Source organism: Pezoporus flaviventris, unplaced genomic scaffold (genome assembly GCF_033815535.1).
Source record: "Pezoporus flaviventris isolate CSIRO_AGI_PZ_B2104156 unplaced genomic scaffold, CSIRO_AGI_Pfla_v1 ptg000726l, whole genome shotgun sequence".
In the NCBI taxonomy this organism is placed as follows: Eukaryota; Metazoa; Chordata; class Aves; order Psittaciformes; family Psittacidae; genus Pezoporus; species Pezoporus flaviventris.
In genome coordinates this window covers 1-17,882 of record NW_026893271.1, presented here as the reverse complement: position 1 = coordinate 17,882, position 17,882 = coordinate 1, and the positions used below count along the sequence as shown (strand labels likewise).

General features: G+C 61.5%; 1 protein-coding gene across 1 annotated transcript; it reads left to right on the top strand.

The window, feature by feature from the left end:
* Positions 1–3,928: 3,928 nt before the first annotated feature.
* TLCD3B (TLC domain containing 3B) lies at positions 3,929–13,764 on the top strand. The gene is made up of 5 exons (XM_061444199.1): positions 3,929–4,049; positions 6,124–6,207; positions 9,699–9,918; positions 11,643–11,738; positions 13,435–13,764. The coding sequence occupies exons 2-5, from the start codon at positions 6,149–6,151 to the stop codon at positions 13,762–13,764; spliced, it is 705 nt and encodes a 234-aa protein (XP_061300183.1). The 5' UTR covers positions 3,929–4,049; positions 6,124–6,148.
* Positions 13,765–17,882: the final 4,118 nt, after the last annotated feature.

Genomic DNA, 17,882 nt, shown 5'->3' with positions numbered 1-17,882 from the left:
CCCCCAAATCTGCCCTTTTTACCCAAAACCTGCCTTTTTTACCTCAGAATCCACCCCAACACCCCAAAATCTGCCCTTATCACCCCAAAATTTAACTTTTTTACCCAAAACCTGCACTTTTTACCTCAGAATCTGCCCCCAAACCCCCAAATCTGTCCTTTTCACTCCAAAATCCACCTTTTATCCCCCAAACCTGCACTTTTTACCTCAGAATCTACCCCAAACCCCAAATCTGCCCTTTTCCACCCCAAAATCCACCTTTGATCCCCAAAACCCCCACTTTTTACCTCAGAATCCACCCCAACACCCCAAAACCTCCTCTTTCCACCCCCAAACCTGCACTTTTTCCCTCAGAATCTACCCCAAACCCCAAAATCTGCCCTTTTCACCCCAAAATCCACCTTTTATACCCAAAACCTCCCCTTTTTACCTCAAAAACTGCCCTTTTCACCCCAAAATCCACCTTTTATCCCCAAAACCCCCACTTTTTACCTCAGAATCCACCCCAACACCCCAAAATCTGCCCTTTTCACCCCAAAATTTAACTTTTAAACCTAAAACCTACACTTTTTACCTCAGAATCCACCCCAACACCCCAAAACCTGCCCTTTTCACCCCAAAATTTCCCTTTTTTACTTAAAACCTGCTCTTTTTACCTCAGAATCTGTCCCAAAACCCCAAAACCTGCCTTTTTTACCTCAGAATCCACCCCAACACACCAAAATCTGCACTTTTCACCCCAAAACCCACCATTTTTACCCAAAACCTGCACTTTTTCCCTCAGAATCTTCCCCCAAACCCCAAAATCTGCCCTTTTCACCCCAAAATCCACCTTTGATCCCCAAAACCTGCACTTTTTACCTCAGAATCCACCCCAACACCCCAAAACCTCCTCTTTTCACCCCAAAACCCTCTTTTTCCGCCCTTTTTACCCAAAACCTCCTCTTTTCACCCCAAAACCCACTCCCCCCCCCCACACACCTGCACGTCGGGCGCGCGGGCAGGGGCGGGGCCGCGCCGTGACGTCACCGCGTCGGGGAATAGAGGAGGGGGGGGGGAAAACGCCGCTCTTAAAGGGGCAACGTCCCGGTGTGGACCCCCCCCACAAACACCCCGACCCCTTAAAAGGGCAACGGCAAAAGGGGGGGTGTCGGGGTACAGGGGGGGTTTTGGGGTGCAGGGGGGTGGGGAAGCGCCCCATAGGGTGCAATGGGGGTGTTGGGGTGCGGGGGGGGTCTATTTAGGGAGAGGAGGGGTTGGGGTGCAGCGAAAGGGCCCCCCCCATCCTTCACTTACCTTGGGGTGACCCTGAGTGCCGCTGGGGGTGCTGGGGGCTCCCCCTTATATAGGGGCTCCTATGGGGGGGGCCCCCCCCCTCATGTGACCTTCTCAGGTGACCTCTGCCCTTTCCGCAGCCCAAAATAGCCCCAAAAACCCTTCCCCCACCCCCCCACAACCCCCCCCTCCACCCTTTGTTGGGTGGGGGGAGGGGAAAACCCCCCCATAGCCCCTCCCCCCACCGATATGGGGCTGGCTTTGTGCCCCTCCCCCCATATATGGGGCTCCCCCCCCCAACCCCCCCTCTTTATGGGGTGGGGGGAGGGGAAAACCCCCCCATAGCCCCTCCCCCCACCGATATGGGGCCGGGTTTCTGCCCCTCCCCCCATATATGGGGCTCCCCCCTCTTTGTGGGGTGGGGGGAGGGGAAACCCCCCCCCCCATAGCCCCTCCCCCCACCGATATGGGGCCGGCTTTGTGCCCCTCCCCCCCATATATGGGGCTCCCCCCCCCCCCCCCGTTGTCGCCATGGCAAGGGGGGGCGTGGCTCATTAATATTCACATGCATATGCAATGAGCCCCCTCCGTCGCCATGGCAACAACACCCCCGACCCCCCCATTCCCTTATATGGCAACGCGCCCGCTGCGCCCGATCCCCATTGGCTCGCGGGCTCGGCCAATCAGGAGGCACGGCGGCGCGCATGCGCAGTCCCCGCCCCAGCGTTGCCGTGGAGACGCGGCGGCCCTCGGGGGGCCCGCGCAGGTAAAGAGCGGGCTTTATGCTAATGTATGCTAATGAGGAGGGGAGGGGCTTGCAGGGAGGGGCACAGAGCGCGGGGAGGGGGGGGAAGGGGGTTGTGGGCGGGGAGATGCAAATGAGGGGGTGGGGGAGTGGATGGGAGGGGCCAGGCCTCAACCGCAGTCCCCCCAAGCCACGCCCCCCCTTAAGCCACGCCTCCTTGCCCTTAATAAGGGTGCTCTTCTTTAGGCCACGCCCCCTTTCTGCTAATCACATTGATCCCCTTTAAGCCACGCCCCTTCCCCTCCCATTCACCACCCCCATAGGCCACGCCCTTTAAACCACGCCCCCCGCCATGACTTTGAACCCCTTTAAGCCACGCCCCCTTTGTCCGCCCAATCACGTCCCTCCCCGTTCAGGCCACGCCTCCTTTACACCACGCTCCCCTTTGCTCCAATAACAGTCCTCCACTTTAAGCCACGCCCCTTCCACCGCCCCTAGGCCACGCCCCCTCTGCCCAATCACGTGCCTCTCCCCTCAGGCCACGCCCCTCCCAGGCCACGCCCCCTTTACCCTGCCCCATCACCTCCCCTCTCCCTTTAAGCCACGCCCCCTATATGCCAATAACATTGATCCCCTTTAAGCCACGCCCCCCCTCCCATTCACTGCCCTTAGGCCACGCCCACATTTAACCACGCCCCCTTCGTCGCTATAACGTGTCCCACCCCCTTTGTCCCGCCCAATCACGTCCCTCCCCCTTTAGGCCACGCCTCCTCTGGACCTATGCTCCCTTTACTGCAATAACTTTATTCCCCTTTAAGCCACGCCCCCTTTCCCCTATTCCCCACCCCTAGGCCACGCCCCCTTTGTCCCGCCCTATCACCTCCCTCTCTCTTTAAGCCACGCCCCCTTTACGCCAACCACATTGATCTCCTTTAAGCCACGCCCCCTCGCCCCTCCCATTCATTTACATCCCTCTCAGACCACGCCCCCCTCATTTCCCTCCGCCCAATCACGTCCCTCTCCCTTTAGGCCACGCCCCCTTTGTCCCGTCCAATCACATCCTCTCCCTTTAAGCCCCGCCTCCTTTCCCCCTCCCATTCACCCCCGTAGGCCACGCCCCCTTTACCATTCACCATCACCCGTAAGCCACGCCCCCTTTGTCCCGCCCAATCACCTCCCTCTCATTTAGGCCACGCCCCCTTTATGCCAATAACATTGATCCCCCTTTAAGCCACGCCCCCTTCCCATTGATCCCTTTAAGTCACGCCCCCTTCCCATTGCTCCCCTTTAAGCCACGCCCCTTCCCATTGCTCCCTTTAAGCCACGCCCCCTTCCCTTTGATCCCTTTAAGCCCCCGCCCCCTTCCCATTGATCCCTTTAGGCCACGCCCCTTCCCATTGATCCCTTTAGGCCACGCCCCTTCCCATTGATCTCTTTAAGTCACGCCCCCTTCCCATTGCTCCCCTTTAAGCCACACCCCCTTCCCATTGATCCCTTTAAACCACGCCTCCTTCCCATTGATCCCTTAAGCCACGCCCCCTTCCCACCAATCTCGTTTATCCCCTTTAAACCACGCCCCCTTTCCATTGATCCCTTTAAAACCACGCCCCCTTCCCATTGCTCCCCTTTAAGCCACGCCCCCTTCTCATTAATCCATTGATCCCTTTAAGCCACGCCCCTTACCATTGATCTCTTTAAGCCACGCCCCCTTCTCCTCGATTCCTTTAAGCCACGCCCCCTTCCCCTTGCTCCCCTTTAAGCCACGCCCCCTCTCCCCTCCCACTCCTCCCTCTTCGCACCTCCCAATCCCCTCTTGACCACGCCCCCCCTCCTTTCTCCTCCCCCCCCCCCGCCCAATCAGGCTCCGCCCCCTCGCCCAGGCCACGCCCCCCGCCCCGGGGTCTCCCATGGCCCCCCCCTGGCCCGCGCTGGCCCTGGGGCTCCTCTTCTTCCCGGGGCTCTTCCTCCTGGCCCGGGCCCTACTGCGCAGGCGCTGCCCCGAGCCCCATGCGGTCATCCTGGCTGCCAGGTACCGGGGGGGACATGGGGGGAGATGGGGGGAGATGGGGGGTGAGAGATGTGGGGTGAGATGGGGGGAGAGATGGGGTGAGATAGGGGGAGAGATGGGGGGTGACATAGGGGGAGAGATGTGGGGAGAGATGGGGGGAGATATGGGGGGAGATGGGGGAGAGATGGGGGGTGAGATGGGGGAGAGATGGGGGGTGAGATGGGGGGAGATGGGGGGAGATGTGGGGTGAGATGGGGGGGGAGATGGGGGAGGGATGTGGGGTGAGATGTGGGGAAGATGGGGGTTGAGATGGTGGGAGGGATGGGGTGAGTTGGGGGGAGATATGGGGGGAGGGGGAGATGGGGGGAGAAGTGGGAGGGATGGGGGGAGATGTGGGGAGATGGGGAGAGATGGGGGGAGAGATGGGGGGAAGAGATGGGGAGAGATGGGGAGATCGGGGGAGAGATGGGGGAGATGGGGAGAGATGTGGGGTGAGATGGGGAGAGATGTGGGGGGAAATATGGGGAGAGATGTGGGGAGAGATGGGGGGAGAAGTGGGGAGGGATGGGGGGAGATGTGGGGAGATGGGGGGAGATGGGGGAGAGATGGGGAGGGATGGGGGGTGAGATGTGGGGAGATGGGGAGAGATGGGGGGAGATGTGGGGAGAGATGGGGGCTGAGATGGGGGGGAAAATATGGGGAGAGATAGGGGGTGAGATGGGGATGAGATGGGGGTGAGATATGGGGGGAGTGGGGACAGATGGGGGAGATGTGGGGTGAGATGTGGGGAGGGATGGGGAGAGATAGGGGGAGAGATGGGGACTGACATGGGGGGAGATGTGGGGTGAGATGGGGGGAGATGTGGGGAGATGGGGGAAGAGATGGGGAGGGATGGGGGGTGAGATGTGGGGAGATGTAGGGAGAGATAGGGGGAGAGATGGGGGAGATGTGGGGAGAGATGGGGGGAGATGTGGGGAGATATGGGGGAGATCTATGGGGAGATGTGTGGTGTATGGGGTGATATAGGGAGGGGGGATGGGGATGGGGGGGGAGGGGAAGTGGGGGGAGGGGAGGCCACGCAAGGAGAGCGGGGGCAGGGATTGACCTGGCTTGGGACAAGGGGGGTGGGGGGCAGTGGGGCAATGGGGGCAATGGGGGGCAATGGGGGGCCATGGGGATCAATGGGGGGCAATGGGGGGCAATGGAGTCAGTGGGGCAATGGGGGTCAATGGGGGGCAATGGGGTCAATGGGGGCAATGGGGATCAATGGGGGGCAATGGGGGGCAATGGGGGGCAATGGAGTCAGTGGGATCAATGGGGGGCAATGGGGTAATGGGGGTCTGTGGGGGTCAGTGGGGCAATGGGGTCAATGGGGATCAGTGGGGCTCAGTGGGATCAATGGGGCTCCATGGGGCTCAATGAGGCTCCATGGGGCTCAATGGGATCAATGAGGCTCCATGGGGCTCAATGGGGCTCAATGGGGCTCCATGGGGCTCAATGGGGCTCAATGGGCTCAATGGGGCTCAATGGGATCAATGGGGCTCCATGGGGCTCAATGGGGCTCAATGGGGCTCAATGGGCTCAATGGGGCTCAATGGGATCAATGGGGCTCCATGGGGCTCCATGGGGCTCAATGGGGCTCAATGGGGCTCAATGGGATCAATGGGGCTCAATGGGGCTCCATGGGGCTCAATGGGGCTCAATGGGGCTCAATGGGATCCATGGGGCTCAATGGGCTCAATGGGGCTCAATGGGGCTCAATGGGCTCAATGGAATCAATGGGGCTCCATGGGATCAATGGGATCCATGGGGCTCAATGGGATCAATGGGGCTCAATGGGATCAATGGGGCTCAATGGGGCTCAATGGGCTCAATGGAATCAATGGGGCTCCATGGGATCAATGGGATCCATGGGGCTCAATGGGATCAATGGGGCTCAATGGGATCAATGGGGCTCAATGGGGCTCCATGGGGCTCCATGGGGCTCAATGGAATCAATGGGGCTCAATGGGGCTCCATGGGGCTCCATGGGGCTCAATGGGGCTCCATGGGGCTCCATGGGGCTCAATGGGGCTCCATGGGGCTCACCCCCCAGGTTGGTCTCCTCGGTTCAGGCCGTGATGGCCTCCACGGCCGGGTTCATCATCGCCTCCTCCTGCCAGCACGTCATTGACGATGAGTGAGTGCCCCATAGCGACCCATAGAGACACATAGTGACCCATAGAGACCCATAGCGACCCATAGCGACCCATAGAGACCCATAGCGACCCATAGAGACCCATAGAGACCCATAGCGACCCATAGAGACCCATAGAGACACATAGAGACACATAGCGACCCATAGCGACCCATAGAGACACATAGAGACACATAGAGACCCGTAGAGACCCATAGAGACCCCATAGCGACCCATAGAGACCCATAGCGACCCATAGCACCCTATAGAGACCCATAGCGCCCCATAGAGACTCATAGAGACCCATAGAGATACAGAGACACGCCATAGAGACCCATAGAGATGCATAGCACCCCATAGAGACACTTAGAAATGCATAGTGCCCCATAGGGACCCACAGAGACCCAGAGAGACCCCAGAGAGACCCCATAGGGACCCATAGGACACCCTATAGAGACCCATAGAGACGCATAGCACCCCAGAGAGAGACATAGAGACACTTAGAGATGCATAGCCCCCCACAGAGACCCATAGGGACCCCATAGAGACCCATAGAGACACATAGCACCCCATAGAGACACATAGAGACCCATAGAGACACTTAGAAATGCATAGCGCCCCATAGGGACCCACAGAGACCCCATAGAGACCCACAGAGCCCCACAGACACCCCATAGAGACCCATAGAGACACTTAGAGATGCATAGCGCCCCATAGGGGACCCACAGAGACCCCAGAGAGACCCCATAGGGACCCATAGGGACCCACAGAGACCCATAGGGACCCCATAGAGACCCCATAGGGACACCATAGGGACACCATTGGGACACCATTGGGACCCATAGAGACCCATAGAAGACCCCATAGCACCCATGGGTGCCCCTCCCCCCCATAAGTCGCAGGGGGGGGAGGGGCGGGGGCAGCTTTGGCCGGGGCTGAGCCGGGATTAACCCAGGAGGGGGGGGAGGGGCGGGGGGGGGGGGGGGGAGGGGCGAGAGGGAGCTGGGGGGGAGGGGCCAGCGGGGCCCCATAGCACCCACTGCACCCCATAGGGAACCCATTGCTCCCTATGGAGCAGCCCCATAGGGCCCCCATTGCTTCTTATGGGGCAGCCCCATTGCTCCTATGGGTCAGCTCCATTGCTCCCTATGGGGTCCGCCCCATAGCTCTGTCTCTGCCCCATTGTTCTCTATGTGTCCGCCCCATAGCTCCCTGTGTCTCTGCCCCATAGCTTCCTATGTGTCCACCCCATAGGGACCCCCATTGCTCTCTATGGGTCAGCCCCACAGCTCCCTGTGTCTCCGCCCCATAGCTCCCTATGGGTCCGCCCCATAGCTCTGTCTCCGCCCCGTAGCTCCCTATGGGTCCGCCCCATAGCTCCCTGTGTCTCTGCCCCATAGCTCCCTATGGTCCGCCCCATAGCTCTGTCTCCGCCCCATAGCTCCCTATGGTCCGCCCCATAGCTGTGTCTCTGCCCCATAGATCCCTATGGGTCCACCCCATAGCTCCCTGTGTCTCTGCCCCATAGCTCCCTATGGGTCCGCCCCATAGCTTTGTCTCCGCCCCATAGCTCTGTCTCTGCCCCATAGCTCCCCATGGGTCCGCCCCATAGCTCTGTCTCTACCCCATAGCTCCCTGTGTCTCTGCCCCATAGCTCCCTATGGGTCCGCCCCATAGCTTTGTCTCTGCCCCATAGCTCTGTCCCCGCCCCATAGCTTTGTCTCTGCCCCATAGCTCCCTGTGTCTCTGCCCCATAGCTCCCTAGGGGTCCGCCCATAGCTCCCTGTGTCTCCGCCCATAGCTCCGTATGGGTCCGCCCCATAGCTCCCTGTGTCTCCGCCCCATAGCTCCGTATGGGTCCGCCCCATAAGCTTTGTCTCCGCCCCATAGCTCTGTCTCTGCCCCATAGCTCCCTATGGGTCTGCCCCATAGGACCCCCATAGCTCCCTATGGGTCCGCCCCATAGCTTTGTCTCTGCCCATAGCTCTGTCTCTGCCCCATAGCTCCTATGGGTCCGCCCCATAGCTCCCTGTGTCTCTGCCCCAAATAGCTCCCTATGGGTCTGCCCCGTAGGACCCCCATAGCTCCCTATGGGTCTGCCCCACATCTCCCTGTGGCCCCGCCCCATAGCTCTGTCTCCACCCCATAGCTCCCTGTGTCCCCGCCCCATAGCTCCCTATGGGTCCGCCCCATAGCTCTGTCTCCGCCCCATAGCTCCCTATGGGTCCGCCCCATAGCTCCCTGTGTCTCTGCCCCATAGCTCCCTGTGTCTGTGCCCCATAGCTCCCTATGGGTCCGCCCCATAGCTTTGTCTCCGCCCCATAGCTCTGTCTCTGCCCCATAGCTCCCTATGGGTCTGCCCCATAGGACCCCCATAGCTCCCTATGGGTCCGCCCCATAGCTTTGTCTCTGCCCCATAGCTCCCTATGGGGTCCGCCCCATAGCTCTGTCTCCGCCCCATAGCTCCCTATGGGTCCGCCCCATAGCTCCCTGTGTCCCCGCCCCATAGCTCCCTATGGGTCCGCCCCATAGCTCTGTCTCCGCCCCATAGCTCCCTATGGGTCCGCCCCATAGCTGTGTCTCTGCCCCATAGATCCCTATGGGTCCACCCCATAGCTCCCTGTGTCTCTGCCCCATAGCTCCCTATGGGTCCGCCCCATAGCTTTGTCTCCGCCCCATAGCTCTGTCTCTGCCCCATAGCTCCCCATGGGTCCGCCCCATAGCTCTGTCTCTACCCCATAGCTCCCTGTGTCTCTGCCCCATAGCTCCCTATGGGTCTGCCCATAGCTTTGTCTCTGCCCCATAGCTCTGTCTCCGCCCCATAGCTCCCTGTGTCCCCGCCCCATAGCTCCCTATGGGTCCGCCCCATAGCTCTGTCTCCGCCCCATAGCTCCCTATGGGTCCGCCCCATAGCTCTGTCTCCGCCCCATAGCTCCCTATGGGTCCGCCCCATAGCTCTGTCTCCGCCCCATAGCTCCCTATGGGTCCGCCCCATAGCTCCCTGTGTCTCTGCCCCATAGCTCCCTATGGGTCCGCCCCATAGCTCTGTCTCCACCCCATAGCTCCCTGTGTCTCTGCCCCATAGCTCCCTATGGGTCTGCCCCATAGCTTTGTCTCTGCCCCATAGCTCCCTATGGGTCTGCCCCATAGGACCCCCATAGCTCCCTATGGGTCCGCCCCATAGCTTTGTCTCCGCCCCATAGCTCCCTGTGTCCCCGCCCCATAGCTCCCTATGGGTCCGCCCATAGCTCCCTGTGTCCCCGCCCCATAGCTCCCTATGGGTCCGCCCCACATCTCCCTGTGTCTCCGCCCCATAGCTCCCTGTGTCTCTGCCCCATAGCTCCCTATGGGTCCGCCCCACATCTCCCTGTGTCTCCGCCCCATAGCTTTGTCTCTGCCCCATAGCTCTGTCTCCACCCCATAGCTCCCTGTGTCTCTGCCCCATAGCTCCCTATGGGTCCGCCCCACATCTCCCTGTGTCCCCGCCCCCCCAGGCACTGGCTGGCCGAGGCCTACCCCGCCTTCGCCGTGCCCTACTTCCTCTATGACGTCTACGCCATGTTCCTGTGCCACCGGCACCGCGCATGCGTCAAAGGTCACGAGGCCGCCCCGGCCCCGCCCCCTCGCGCAGCCGCCGTCGCCTTCCTGCGCCGGGAGCCCCTCCTCGTCCTGCATCACGTGACCATGGTGCTCGTCTGCTTCCCCGTGGCCTGCGTGAGTTGGGGGGGGGGGGGGGGGCCGCTATGGGGCGGGGCCGCTATGGGGCGGGGCTATGGGGCGGGGCTATGGAGTGCGCTATGGGGCGGGGCTATGGGGTGCGCTATGGGGCGGGATATGGGGTGCTATGGGGCAGGAGATGAGGTGCGCTATGGGGTGCTATGGGGCGGGGCTATGGGGGGGATATGGGGTGCGCTATGGGGCGGCTATAGGGTGCTATGGGGCAGGATATGGGGGAGCCTATGGGGTGCGCTATGGGGCGGCTATGGGGTGTGCTATGGGGCGGGATATGGGGTGCGCTATGGGGCGGCTATGGGGTGCTATGGGGCGGGATATGGGGTGCGCTATGGGGCGGCTATGGGGTGCTATGGGGCGGGATATGGGGTGCGCTATGGGGCGGCTATAGGGTGCTATGGGGCAGGATATGGGGGAGCCTATGGGGTGCGCTATGGGGCGGCTATGGGGTGCTATGGGGCGGAATATGGGGTGCGCTATGGGGCGGCTATGGGGTGCTATGGGGCGGGATATGGGGCGGGGCTATGGGGCGGGATATGGGGTGCTATGGGGCGGGATATGGGGTGCGCTATGGGGCGGCTATGGGGTGCTATGGGGCGGGATATGGGGTGCGCTATGGGGCGGCTATGGGGCGGATATGGGGCGGGATATGGGGTGCGCTATGGGGCGGCTATGGGGTGCTATGGGGCGGGATATGGGGTGCTATGGGGCGGCTATGGGGTGCTATGGGGCGGGATATGGGGTGCGCTATGGGGCGGCTATGGGGTGCTATGGGGCGGGATATGGGATGCGCTATGGGGCGGCTATGGGGTGCTATGGGGCGGGATATGGGGTGCGCTATGGGGCGGCTATGGGGTGCTATGGGGCGGGATATGGGGTGCGCTATGGGGCGGGGCTATGGGGTGCTATGGGGTGGGATATGGGGTGCGCTATGGGGCGGCTATGGGGTGCTATGGGGCGGGGCTATGGGGCGGCTATAGGGTGCTATGGGGCAGGATATGGGGCGAGTTAGGGGGGGATATGGGGCAGCTATGGGGGGATATGGGGTGGCTACGGGGCAGGTTATGGGGTGCTATGGGGGGGATATGGGTGGCTATGGGGCGGGATATGGGGGGATATGGGGTGCGCTATGGGCCAGGATATGGGGCGCGCTATGGGGGCGGCTATGGGGGTGCTATGGGGCGGGAGATGGGGTGCTATGGGGCAGGGTATGGGCGGGATATGGGGCGGCTATAGGGTGCTATGGGGCGGGGCTATGGGGGGGATATGGGGTGCGCTATGGGGTGCGCTATGGGGCAGGATATGGGGTGCTATGGGGCAGGGCTATGGGGTGCGCTATGGGGCGGCTATAGGGTGCTATGGGGCGGGGCTATGGGGTGCTATGGGGTGGGGCTATGGGGTGCTATGGGGTGGGGCTATGTGTCCCTATGGGTCGCTATGTGTCCCTATGGGGTCCCTATGTGTCGCTATGGGTCGCTGTGGGGTCCCTATGTGTCGCTATGGGTTGCTATGGGTCTCTATGTGTCGCTATGGGTCCCTATGGGTCCCTATGGGTCTCTATGGGTCCCTATGTGTTGCTATGGGTCGCTATGGGTCCCTATGGGTCCCTATGGGTCTCTATGGGTCCCTATGTGTTGCTATGGGTCGCTATGTGTCCCTATGGGTCCCTATGGGTCCCTATGGGTCGCTATGGGTCCCATTGGCAGCTGTGGCGCGAGGGCAAGGGCGACTTCTTCCTGGGCTGCCTCCTATTGGCGGAGCTGAGCACCCCCTGCGTGTGCCTGGGCAAGGTCCTCATCCTGGTGAGCCGGCGCTATGGGGCGCTATGGGGCCCTATGGGGCGCTATGGGGCGCTATGGGGGGCTATGGGGCGCTATGGGGCGCTATGTGGTGCTATGGGGGGCTATGGGGGGCTATGGGGCGCTATGGGGCGCTATGGGGCTCTAAGGGGTTCTATGGGGTGCTATGGGGGGCTATGGGCGCTGTGGGGTGCTATGGGGGGCTATGGGGCGCTATGGGGCTCTAAGGGGTTCTATGGGGTGCTATGGGGCTCTGTGGGGCTCTTTTGTGTCGCTATGGGGCTCTGGGGTTCTATGGGCTCTATGGGGCTCTATGGGCTCTATGGGCTCTATGGGGCTCTATGGGGCTCTGTGGGGCTCTATGGGGCTCTATGGGGCTCTATGGGTTTCTATGGGGCTCTATGGGCTCTATGACCCTTTCTATGCTATGTTCTCCCCACCCCCCCCCACATCTCCCCCATCTCCCCACCCCCCCCACGTTTCTCCCCATGTTCTCCCCACACCCCCCCCACATCTCCCCTTATCTGCCCCCACACCCCCCATGTTCTTCCCCCATCCCCCCACATCTCCCCCCATCTCCTCCCCCATCTCCCCCCACATCTCCCCCCACATCTCCCCCCACATCTCCCCCCATCTCCCCCACATCTCCCCCCACACCCCCCATGTTCTCCCCCCATCTCCCCCCATCTCCCCCCACATCTCCCCCCACACCCCCCCACATCTCCTCCCACATCTCCCCACATAACCCCCATGTTCTCCCCCATCTCCCACATCTCCCCCCCATCTCTCCCCACATCTCCCCCCACACACCCCCACATCTCCCCCCATCTCCCCCATGTTCTCCCCCCATCTCCCCCCCATCTCCCCCATCTCCCCCCATCTCCCCCATGTTCTCCCCCATCTCCTCCCCCACATCTCCCCCCACATCTCCCCCCATCCCCCCCCATGTTCTCCCCACATCTCCCCCCATGTTCTCCCCACATCTCCCCCCATGTTCTCCCCACATCTCCCCCATAACCCCATGTTCACCCCACATCCCCCCCATGTTCTCCCCACATCTCCCCCCATGTTCTCCCCACATCTCCCCCCATGTTCTCCCCACATCTCCCCCATAACCCCCATGTTCACCCCACATCCCCCCCCATGTTCTCCCCACATCCCCCCCCATGTTCTCCCCCACATCTCCCCCCATGTTCTCCCCCCATCTCCCCCACATCCCCCCACATCTCCCCCCATAACCCCCATGTTCTCCCCACATCTCCCCCCATCTCCCCCATGTTCTCCCCCCACACCCCCCATGTTCTCCCCACATCTCCCCCCACATCTCCCCCCACACCCCCCATGTTCTCCCCCCATCTCCCCCCATACCCCCCATGTTCTCCCCACATCCCCCCCATGTTCTCCCCACATCTCCCCCCATGTTCTCCCCCCATCTCCCCCCACATCCCCCCACATCTCCCCCTAACCCCCATGTTCTCCCACATCTCCCCCCATCTCCCCCATGTTCTCCCCCCACACCCCCCATGTTCTCCCCACATCTCCCCCCACATCTCCCCCCACACCCCCCATGTTCTCCCCCCATCTCCCCCCATACCCCCCATGTTCTCCCCACATCCCCCCCCATGTTCTCCCCCCATCTCCCCCCACACCCCCCATGTTCTCCCCCCACATCCCCCCCATGTTCCCCCCTGCCCCCCAGCTTGGCCGCCAGCGCTCCCTCCTGCACCGCCTCAACGCGGCCGCGTTGGCGCTCACGTTCCTGCCCTGCCGCCTCCTGCTCTTCCCTTACCTCTACTGGGCCTACGGGAGGCAGCGGGGGCTGCCCCTGCTCCGCGTGCCGGGGGCTCTGCCCCACGGCGCCAACGCCGCCGCCGCCGCCCTCCTCGCCCCACAGATCTACTGGTACGGGCTCATCTGCAGGGCGGCCGCCAGGCTGCTGTGGGGCGGGCGCGGGGAGGGAGCCCTTGAGGGACACAGAGCGGGGACCCAGAGCGGGACCCAGAGCGGGACACAGAGAGGGAGCCATTGAGGGACCTATAGAGGGACCCATAGCGGGACCCATAGAGGGAGCCATTGACAGACCCATAGAGGGAGCCATTGACAGACCCATAGAGGGACCCATAGCGGGACCCATAGAGGGAGCCATTGACAGACCCATAGAGGGACCCATAGGGGGACACATAGAGGGAGCCATTGACAGACCCATAGAGGGAGCCATTGACAGACCCATAGAGGGACCCATAGCGGGACCCATAGAGGGAGCCATTGACAGACCCATAGAGGGAGCCATTGACAGACCCATAGAGGGACCCATAGCGGGACCCATAGAGGGAGCCATTGACAGACCCATAGAGGGACCCATAGGGGGAGCCATTGACAGACCCATAGAGGGACACATAGAGGGACACAGAGAGGGACCCATAGCGGGACACATAGGGGGAGCCATTGACAGACCCAGAGCGGGACCCATAGCGGGACCCATAGAGGGACCCATAGAGGGAGCCATTGACAGACCCATAGAGGGAGCCATTGATAGACCCATAGCGGGACCCATAGAGGGACACAGAGAGGGACCCATAGGGGGACACAGAGAGGGACCCATAGCGGGACACAGAGAGGGACCCATAGCGGGACCCATAGGGGGACACAGAGAGGGACCCATAGCGGGAGCCATAGGGGGAGCCGTTGACAGACCCATAGAGGGACCCATAGAGGGAGCCATTGACAGACCCATAGAGGGACCCATAGAGGGAGCCATTGACAGACCCAGAGAGGGACCCATAGCGGGACCCATAGAGGGAGCCGTTGACAGACCCAGAGAGGGACCCATAGCGGGACCCATAGAGGGACCTATAGAGGGAGCCATTGACAGACCCATAGAGGGAGCCGTTGACAGACCCATAGCGGGACCCATAGGGGAGCCATTGAGGGACCCATAGCGGGACCCATAGAGGGACACAGAGAGGGACCCATCGACAGACCCATAGCGGGACCTATAGCAGGACCTATAGAGGGATACAGGGAGGGACCCATAGATGGAGCCATTGAGGGAGCCATTGACAGACCCATAGCGGGACCCATAGCAGGAGCCATTGACAGACCCATAGCAGGACACAGAGAGGGAGCCGTTGAGGGACCCATAGCGGGACCCATAGCGGGACCCATAGATGAACCCATTGAAGGACACAGAAAGGGACCCATAACAGGACCCATTGAGAGCCCCATTGGCAGCCCCATAGCGGGACCCATTGGCAGCCCCATAGCGGGACCCATTGGCAGCCCCATAGCGGACCCATTGCAGCCCCATAGCGGGACCCATTGACAGCCCCATAGCGGGACCCATTGGCAGCCCACCCATAGCGGGACCCATTGACAGCCCCACAGCGGGACCCGTAGACAGCTCTATAATGGGACCCATAGGGAGCCCTATAGCGGCCCCACAGAGAGCCCCGGCCCTCAGCGACACCCCCCCTGAGCCCCACAGCGCCACACTAGGGCAGACACACATAGACCCAGAGGCAGCCCATAGACAGCCCTAGAGCGGGCCCCATAGAGAGCCCCATAGCGAGCAGTGGGGCCCAGCGACACCCTCTCTACACCCCCCCCGGGTCCAGAAGCCCCATAAGCAGCCCCATAGGCAGCCCCATAGCAAGCACCGGGCCCCGGCGCCGCCCACTGTGAGCCCCATAGCCTGCCCCATAGCCTGCCCCAGAGGGAGCACCAGAGCCTAGCGACACCCCCCCCCCCCCTTCAGCCCCATAGAGAGCCCCATGGCGAGCCCCAGGCGCTCTGGGGTGCTCTATGGGGCCCCCTATAGATTCTATGGGGCCCCCTATAGATTCTATGGGGCCGGTGCCCCCTCCCCATTCCTTGTAAGCCCTGCCCCCATTAAAGGACTTTGGGGACGCCTCGACCTCGTGCTTGGGGGGGGGGGGGATCCCTGTGACGTCATCACCCGCCGGCGTGACGTCATCGCGTCCATGGGATGGCATTGTGTGACGTCATCGTCCCTTGATGGACCTATGGGTATGGGGGGGGGGGGTCTCTATGTGGCTCGATGGGGTTTCTATGGGAGTCTGTGGGGTTTCTATGGGGTTTCTATGGGTCTCTATGGGGTCTCTGTGGGTGTCTATGGGGTTTCTATGGGTCTCTGTGAGGTCTCTATGGGTCTCTGTGGGGTTTCAGTGGGTCTCTATGGGGCTTCTATGGGTCTTTATGGGGTGTCTGTGGTCTCTATGGGGTGTCTATGGGGTGTCTATGGGTCTCTGTGGGGTCTCTATGGGGTGCTCTGTGGGGTTTCTGTGGGGTCTCTATGGGGTTTCTATGGGTCTCTGTGGGGTCTCTATGGGGTTTCTATGGGGTGCTCTATGGGGTTTCTGTGGGTCTCTATGGGGTCTCTATGGGGTGCTCTATGGGGTTTCTATGGGTCTCTATGGGGTGTCTATGTGGTCTCTATGGGGTCTCTATGGGGTTTCTATGGGTCTTTATGGGGTCTCTATGGTCTCTATGGGTCTCTATGGGGTCTCTATGGGGTCTCTATGGGGTCTCTATGGTCTCTATGGGTCTCTATGTGGTCTCTATGGGGTCTCTATGGGGTCTCTATGGGTCTCTATGGGGTCTCTATGGTCTCTATGGGGTCTCTATGGGGTCTCTATGGGTCTCTATGGGTCCCTATGGGATCTCTCCACGCCCCCCATAGAACTACAACTCCCATCCCCCCCCGCGGCAAACATCCGCTGCCCCCCTAACGGAGGGGGCGGGGCGGGAAGGGGCGGGGTCGCTCCAACCAATCCGAAGCCGCCCTGCCCCTCCTTCAGCCAATGAGAAAGCAAAGCGTGGAATGGGGGAAAGAGGGGTGGGCGTGGCGCGTCCGCGTTGACGTCATCACGCCACGTCATCACGCGATGGCGGCGCGCGCGGCCCTGTGCGTGGCCGGCGCCGCGCTCTCCCTTTACGCGCTCCACGTGGAGCGGGCGCGCGCGCGGGAACCCGGGTACCGCGCGCGCTGCGACCTGGGCGAGGCCGTGTCCTGCACCCGCGTGTTCGGGTCCCGGTAACCGCGGGAAAAGGGGGGGAGGGAATGAAAATGGAATGGCGGGAAAGGGACGGGAGAATGGCGGGAAGTGGGAAGTGGAGGGAAGGGAATGGCGGGAAATGGGAAGTGGAGGGAAGGGAATGGCGGGAAATTGGGGGGGGAGAATGGCGGGAAATTGGAAGTGGAGGGAAGGGAATGGCGGGTAATTGGGGGGAAATGGAATGGCGGGAAATGGGAGGTGGAGGGAAGGGAATGGCGGGAAATGGGAAGTGGAGGGAAGGGAATGGTGGGAAATTGGGGGGGGAGAATGGCGGAAAATTGGAAGTGGAGGGAAGGGAATGGCGGGTAATTGGGGGGGATGGCGGGAAATGGGAAGTGGAGGGAAGGGAATGGCGGGAAATTGGGGGGAGGGGATGGAATGGTGGGAAATTGTGGGGGGAGAATGGTGGGAAATGGGAAGTGGAGGGAAGGGAATGGTGGGAAATTGGGGGGAATGGAATGGTGGGAAATGGGAGGTGGAGGGGAGGGAATGGCGGGAAATGGGGGGGGAGAGAAGGGAATGGTGGGAAATTGTGGGGGGAGAATGGTGGGAAATGGGAAGTGGAGGGAAGGGAATGGCGGGAAATTGGGGGGAAGTGGAATGGTGGGAAATGAGAGGGGAATGGCGGGAAGTGGGAAGTGGAGGGAAGGGAATAGCGGGAAATTGGGGGGATGGTGGGAAATTGAGGGGGGGAGGGAAGGGAATGGTGGGAAATGGGGGGAGAATGGCGGGAAATGGGAAGTGGAGGGAAGGGAATGGCGGGAAATTGGGGGGAAGTGGAATGGTGGGAAATTGTGGGGGGAATGGCGGGAAATGGGAGGTGGAGGGAAGGGAATGGTGGGAAATGAGGGGGGAATGGCGGGAAATGAGAAGTGGAGGGAAGGGAATGGCCGGAAATTGGGGGGGGTAGGGGAAGGAAATGGTGGGAAATGGAGGGGGGGGAGAATGGCGGGAAATGAGAAGTGGAGGGAAGGGAATGGCGGGAAATTGGGGGGAAGTGGAATGGTGGGAAATGAGAGGGGAATGGCGGGAAGTGGGAAGTGGAGGGAAGGGAATAGCGGAAATTGGGGGA